General features: G+C 41.3%; 1 protein-coding gene across 1 annotated transcript; it reads left to right on the top strand.

The window, feature by feature from the left end:
* Window positions 1-4700: 4700 nt before the first annotated feature.
* Window positions 4701-6052, top strand: MONOS_10224 (uncharacterized protein; the record flags this gene model as incomplete). Its single annotated transcript, XM_067862650.1, has 1 exon — window positions 4701-6052. The coding sequence occupies exon 1, from the start codon at window positions 5051-5053 to the stop codon at window positions 6050-6052; it is 1002 nt and encodes a 333-aa protein (XP_067724096.1). The 5' UTR covers window positions 4701-5050.
* Between the last annotated feature and the right edge of the window lie 1855 nt (window positions 6053-7907).

Here is a 7907-nt window from a genome sequence, read left to right as displayed (position 1 = left end):
TTGTATGTTTCTGATTATTATGTCAATGTTTAAGGGAAAAAAAACCACGAGTTTTGAAATTCAAAAATTGATTCTTTTATTGGAATTTTGTAATCTTTTATGGTTTTGGATAAAAGCAGCACTTCTTTTTATTTCTTCGAAACGCAACATGGCAATGAAAAAAGAAATATTCAGAATTTGTGTTGTTTTCTTTTCTTCATCAAAAGCCGTCTCCAAATGAATTGACTATTTCGCCTCTTTCTCACAGCTGACTAATGGATTTGAGTATATTTGGTATTCTGGCATTATTTTTCATCATCCTATTCCCCATTCTTGCAAGATGACCGATATCCATTCAGATTCTTTCATTATTTTCCATCGAACATCGACTTCAATGAGCTAAATGTAGATAATAAAATAAGAATGAGATTAGGATTGAAGATATGTGCGTGAAGAAGTTGGTGAAGAAAATCTCAACAACAGACAGGAGATATGGCTTTGATAGACAAATTCAAAATTTATTATTTTTTTATTAACAAAAAATAAAATATGCAAAATAAACCGCAAACAAAAAATCAAAGACACATCGTATTCACTAGAAGAAAGGACTGTATATTTTAATATTTCCCCCCGGATGCCTATGCTTGGGCCATTACGTCTTCAAGTGCTGACCTAACCATTTGTTATCATTCTTCATTCGATTATTTTCGATGCTCTTCTGACACCTTCAAAAATCCATTTCACAAAAAATTCACTGATTTTATCCAGTCTTCCTCCGGTTATTCTTGTTTCACTGAATAGATAACAGATGTTCATTGGAATGGCAGCTGAAACGAAAACAATGCAAAACATTCACCCAATCAGTCTAGCGAAAACTCTCAATGTGTGTAATGATTATTGATAAGAGAATGAAAACAAAGAGTGCTAGGAACACAGTTGGCAAACAGAAAAGAGGAAGAAATAAGTAAAAACATGATGAATATGGACAAAAAGAAATGAAAAAATAGGAAGATTGAAAGGATGCAAACGATATTGAATTGAAATGCAGGTTGTGTCGTGAAAAATGCATGCATTTCATCCGCAGCTTTGGAATTGAGTTTGCATGTTTTCTCGAATTCTCTATTTTCAGGAAGAAAGAACAAAAGAGGGAAATTTCCATCGTTTTTGAGTTCAGGAAAATGTGACATACTCTTCAATATAAGGAAACTATCCTTTTTCATGGGATTCTATAACTCTGGAGTTCATCAACAAATACTTCATTTTCCATTCTTCCATCTTCCATTCAAACATAATGTTATGAGAAGTGGATAAAGCTTGTTCAATTTCTCATATTAACTTGTTTCTCCACAATGTTCAACTCCAGTCCACAATATTGGACTCTGTGAAGCAAGAATTGATCATTTCAGTTATTTGAAAGGTTATAATGGCAAAAGGAAGTGGTTGACAGAAACATCTTCATTATAAAGCAGAACAACGAATCTTCGAGCCTCCTTTAATGGTCTTTCAACTTTTTTTCTTGCATGGTCATAGACTCTGCAATAACTTTTGATTTCCCTTTCAAATGCAAAAAATATTTCTTGTCTATCGGTTCAATACGACTCGGGATGAATACAATTTCTGAAACTCGACGATAAGCAACGTGTGTTAATTGCACATTTTACAGATGAATAATTTCAATTTTCAAAAATGTTTTTTTGAACTTGACAACCATAAGTATTCTTCTTATTAGATTAATCTTTTCTTTTCTCCAAATTTTCTCGTCTTAATTTTTAAATAGAAAGGAGTAGTTTGAACTATGATTTTTTTCACTTCCGTTATCAATACTTATGCTTCATCCATTTTTTCTGTTTTTTATTCCTTTGTTTTATTGAAAACGGCAAAGTATTGATTCCTGCTGGTTGCATTATCTTTGTGAAAAGATACTGGAGATGGAAGGCACAGAGGAGTATTTTGGTGTGTTCATTTGATTCTATCAAAGGAGGGGAAATTGCAATTGATTTCTGATTTTTTTGCAAAAGAAATGTTTCCTGGAATAGATTTTGCAGAAGAAGAGAAAATTCTGCTGAAGGAGGAGATGAACGGAATGCCGAAGAATATGGATAAAGAAGAATTGAAACATTTTTTCTCGAAAGAAGAATTTGATGATAATAACAAATTGATTGAATTGAACAATTATCCTTTTGAAAAATCCCTCATGTTGCTGAAGCATGTTGGAAACGAGAATGGGAAAGAAAAAAGAGGGAAAGGATGAGAAACAATTGATTAATCTTTATGAACACTTTTTATTTTGGTACCCAAGATATGTTTTAATCAGCAACGATCTGCTGGTGATTTGTTTGCATCACTTTTTGAAAGCTGCAATGAACAAGGAGGAAAGTGAAGAGAAGAGAAAAGAAACTGAATTGGCCTTGCTGGCTTTGAGGTGTATCGATATCATTCAAGTTTGTGCATATCTATTTCCTTTTTTTTAACAATTGATTTTTTTTCTAATTTTTTCAAACAAGGACATCAATTAAGAACAATATTTGAATGAGATCAAAGAGATTTTGAAATATCATCAGGAGCATCACAATTTGACGCGACTCGCATATCAATCAGCTTGGAGATTTTTGATAGACAGATTGAACAATGATAAAAGCTTGGAGGAAGTTATTGTGGATGAGCTGCATTTTTTGAGAGAGGCTGCAAGAGAACTGGAAAAGCTGACAAAGTGCGTGAATAAGGAGAGAAAAAAAGAGGAAAATGGAGGAAAGGAAGCGAAAGAAGTGCTTTTTAATCAAGAGATGGTTCGGCAAATTGTACGATTTCTTTGATTGCTGTCGGTTTTGGAATGAAGAAATTGCTGAGCTTTTAGGAAGCGTTGCTCATGTGTGTCGAGCAGCAAGAGAAAATAACAAAGAAATTAGCAATTGGTGCATTTGTTCATTAAGAAATGCAACAGAAAATAGAGATGTGAGAGTTGAACACTTGCTGAAAGGAAGAGCAATTGATGCTATTTTAGAGGGAATTCAACGGCCAACATTATATAACAATATAGCATTTGATTTCTTGAAATTTTTCATTGCAATTGCAAATCGAATGAAAGAAGCGTTGGACAACGAAATGGAAGAAGAAAAAAGAAAAGAACTGAAAAGGAAAGTGTTTGAAAGGATGGAGGAAGAAGGATACGAACAAATCATTGCAAGCATTCATAAAATACTTAATTTTCTGAAAGAAAAATATGGAAATTTTGACATATATTTGAATATTTCAGATTATTTTGTGAATATCTGAAGAAATAAGAGGAATTTCACTTTGTAACTCAAATATCTGATGGACTGTGAAATAACTAACCAGTGCTCCTTATGCTCCATTATTTTGTTTTGAAATTGTAAGCTTTGAAAGCCCAGAAATTTATTTATTGAATGAGTTTTGCGAATATTGGATTGTATTTTTGAAGTTGAAAATATTTCTTTTCACAAAGCACATAGAAAAATTCAACAAGCTTGATTCTTTTGTTTTTCATTTCTTATTTCTTATTTTTGATGATGTTCTTTTTTTTCAAATGTTCATTTTTCTTGTAAATTCTTGATATTTTTTGAAAAAGCACTTTCATCTATTTTGCAAATCATGACTGTTATTTTGTTGAGTGAATGAGTATTCTGCACAAAAAATAACAAAATGGAAATGCAAAAAGATGAAGTGAATGTTTATGCAAAAAAATTATAAAAACACAAAATAATTAGAACAATACTTTATCAAATGAAAATCGCCAAATACACCGCGACAAATATAATGGCACAGCCAGATGATGATATCTTCGTATCCTTCTTCTTCCATCTTTTCAAACACTTTTCTTTTCATCTCTTTTCTTTTCGCTTCTTCCTTTTTATCTTTCTCCTTTTCTTTCAATCGATATGAAACACTTAAAAAGAAATGCAAGTTATTTCTTGCCATTTCATCTTTCAATGTTGACCGCTGAATCTCCTTCAAAATGGGATCAACAGCTCCACTTTTCAGAAAGTCACAAATCTTCACGGTTCTTCTTTTAACTGCATCTATTAATGAACGAATGCATTGATTGGGAATTTCTTCAAAATTATCCCTTGATACTCGAAAAATACTCACAATGTTGCTGAAAAGCCCAACAAATTCTTCATTCCACAATCTGCACTCAGAAAAGGAAAAATAATATTGAATAACATGGATCCATCTTCTCAAAATAAGCTCTTCTTTCGTTTCTTTTCTTCTCTTTTCATTCTCTTCTTCTTTTCTCTTCCAAACCACACATTTTGACAGTTCATCCAATTCTCTTGCAGCCTCTTTTGCCAAATGCAGTTCATTCATAATAACTATTTCCAAGTCTTCGTCTTTGAAAAATCTGTTAATTAAAAACTGCCAAGCTGATTGATAGGCAAGTTGTGTCAGATTGTGATGTTCCTGATGATTTTTCATGATCTCTTTTAGTCCATTCGAATAAAGTTCTTTCTCGATTGGCTGATATTATAAATAAGAAAATATTGATTAATTTAAAAGAAAATAGGAATGCTCATGCATTAACTCCAAAAATGTGGCTCAAAGCCAATAAAGCCATTTCCACTTCTTTTTGTGTTTCCTCGTTTCCCTCTTTTTTCAATGCAACTTTCAGAAGACAGGGAACACAAATTGAAAACAATTTCGAATTGAACCGGTTTTTAAGCAAAAGAAAGCATTCAATCAGATCAATAAGCAGTTTTTCATCCTTTTCTTTCTTTTTCATGTCTTCATCTATGATCATCTCCTCAAATCTTTCGTTAAACGAAGATTCTTCAATTCCATAAATCTGCGAGAATTTCAATATCCTGTTATATCCAAAGTGTTTCAACAGCACGAGTGCGTCATTCATCAAAAGCTTCTTTTCCACAATCATTTTGTGCATTTTGTTGAACAATTCTATTGTAAAAATGTATTCGAATTCGCAATAAAGCGAATATACGAACGCAAGGAGCAGGTTTGCTCCTCAATAATTAGTTTGATCTTAAATTATGGGTGGTTTAAGATCAAACTTCGCTAACAAATAAACCTTTCTTACACACCATTGTCCGCAGTAATAATGACACAAGATCCTGTTAGAGTGGAATCCAGTGACAGCGAGGACAGAGGATTTGATCTTGCAATTAGACTTTCAAGAGAAGAAAATTTGATTGAGGAAATGGCGAGAAGCCGAGCAGTTCCGAGCCGCTCGGGAGCAGTAGGAATATTACCAATGAGAAAGACGAAGAGGGAACGACCAAGAGGAAGATCTCTATCGAGATCAAGCGAATCTGAGCCCGAATCTGATGACACAGAGATGATCGCAAAGAAGAGACACAGACAGCGATTGAGGGGCAGTCGCGGACGTAACCAGATGAAGAAATGGGACGATGTAGAAACCAGCGAGAGCGATTCCGAAAACACAGAAAAGCGGGAAGAAGAGCAAGATAGATCCGAAGATTTCTTGGGAATTTTCCCAGACGAATGGTTAACGCCTAGGAGACGAGCAGGAGAACTGAAGAGATTCATGGACTTTTGCAAAGCCGGATCTATCAGAATAAATGATGATATCCTGAACACTTTTATCCCGGAGACGGAGAAGAACTTTTTTACAAGACACACTGACATCAGTTGGAACGCCTTAGCAGTGACGGGGGTAACTGCTGAGGGAAGAAAAGACTCTCCAGAAGCCGCTCGGGTTATCGAGCTGCTTCAGCCCGCCTTGGAATCGGGGTTTGAAGCCGCGAAGGCGATTGCAGCCCTCACTACAAGAGAATTGAAAAAGACGCGCCTAGAGGAAGAAGAGAAAGAGCGACTGAGGGGGCTCTTTTGCGCGTACGCTTTAATAGCAGACTGTATTAGCCGCATAAACTTGCTGAAAGTTATCCCTCAGTCAAGCTGGGAGAACGTGAAGTGTTTTCTGGACGGGGGAATGTCCAAGGACATCCCAGAGAGTTTCAGGAGACTGGTGGATAGCACCAGCTTTTTTCGTCCAGGGGGGGACGCTCCAGGGTTTGGAGCATCCCCCGTCTCTTCCACAACCTTCGGCCTCGCCCCAGTCAGGAGTGAACGCTCAAGATGATACTGAACGGGCAGGAATACCCAGGGCTTTGTCTACAGACAATTCCAAAAGCAAGGTTTCGATGGGAGCTTTACAAATTTCAAACAAAGAAGGAGGTCAACACAAACTCGACCGCAACAGGCCCCAGCAACAGCTGGGAGAGCTCCCTCGTTCACAGTCCCCCTTCCTCCAGCTCCCCCGAGGATACAGGGAGAATCAACAGCAGGAACAGCCACTGGAACGAGCCAATGGACCTAGAAGAAGCGAGGTGGAAGGAGGTCGCAGCTCGCCGCGAGACAGAGAGAGAAGAGAGAGCCGCGCTTCGCCGCGAGACAGAGAGAGAAGAGAGAGCCGCGCTTTGCCGCGAGACAGAGAGAGAAGAGAGAGCCGCGCTTCGCCGCGAGACAGAGAGAGAAGAGAGAGCCGCGCTTTGCCGCGAGACAGAGAGAGAAGAGAGAGCCGCGCTTCGCCGCGAGACAGAGAGAGAAGAGAGAGCCGCGCTTTGCCGCGAGACAGAGAGAGAAGAGAGAGCCGCGCTTTGCCGCGAGACAGAGAGAGAAGAGAGAGCCGCGCTTCGCCGCGAGACAGAGAGAGAAGAGAGAGCCGCGCTTTGCCGCGAGACAGAGAGAGAAGAGAGAGCCGCGCTTTGCCGCGAGACAGAGAGAGAAGAGAGAGCCGCGCTTCGCCGCGAGACAGAGAGAGAAGAGAGAGCCGCGCTTTGCCGCGAGACAGAGAGAGAAGAGAGAGCCGCGCTTCGCCGCGAGACAGAGAGAGAAGAGAGAGCCGCGCTTTGCCGCGAGACAGAGAGAGAAGAGAGAGCCGCGCTTCGCCGCGAGACAGAGAGAGAAGAGAGAGCCGCGCTTTGCCGCGAGACAGAGAGAGAAGAGAGAGCCGCGCTTTGCCGCGAGACAGAGAAGAGAGAGCCGCGCTTCGCCGCGAGACAGAGAGAGAAGAGAGAGCCGCGCTTTGCCGCGAGACAGAGAGAGAAGAGAGAGCCGCGCTTTGCCGCGAGACAGAGAGAGAAGAGAGAGCCGCGCTTCGCCGCGAGACAGAGAGAGAAGAGAGAGCCGCGCTTTGCCGCGAGACAGAGAGAGAAGAGAGAGCCGCGCTTCGCCGCGAGACAGAGAGAGAAGAGAGAGCCGCGCTTCGCCGCGAGACAGAGAGAGAAGAGAGAGCCGCGCTTTGCCGCGAGACAGAGAGAGAAGAGAGAGCCGCGCTTTGCCGCGAGACAGAGAGAGAAGAGAGAGCCGCGCTTCGCCGCGAGACAGAGAGAGAAGAGAGAGCCGCGCTTTGCCGCGAGACAGAGAGAGAAGAGAGAGCCGCGCTTTGCCGCGAGACAGAGAGAGAAGAGAGAGCCGCGCTTCGCCGCGAGACAGAGAGAGAAGAGAGCCGCGCTTCGCCGCGAGACAGAGAGAGAAGAGAGAGCCGCGCTTCGCCGCGAGACAGAGAGAGAAGAGAGAGCCGCGCTTTGCCGCGAGACAGAGAGAGAAGAGAGAGCCGCGCTTCGCCGCGAGACAGAGAGAGAAGAGAGAGCCGCGCTTTGCCGCGAGACAGAGAGAGAAGAGAGAGCCGCGCTTCGCCGCGAGACAGAGAGAGAAGAGAGAGCCGCGCTTTGCCGCGAGACAGAGAGAGAAGAGAGAGCCGCGCTTTGCCGCGAGACAGAGAGAGAAGAGAGAGCCGCGCTTCGCCGCGAGACAGAGAGAGAAGAGAGAGCCGCGCTTTGCCGCGAGACAGAGAGAGAAGAGAGAGCCGCGCTTCGCCGCGAGACAGAGAGAGAAGAGAGAGCCGCGCTTTGCCGCGAGACAGAGAGGGAAGAGAGAGCCGCGCTTCGCCGCGAGACAGGGACGGACATGATGCTGTCAGAGTTCAGGGGAAT

This window comes from Monocercomonoides exilis (assembly GCF_001643675.1).
Source record: "Monocercomonoides exilis strain PA203 chromosome Unknown scaffold34-1095894, whole genome shotgun sequence".
Taxonomy (NCBI): Eukaryota; Preaxostyla; order Oxymonadida; family Polymastigidae; genus Monocercomonoides; species Monocercomonoides exilis.
Note: the sequence above shows the minus strand (reverse complement) of the source record. Positions and strands in the feature narration are given on the sequence as shown.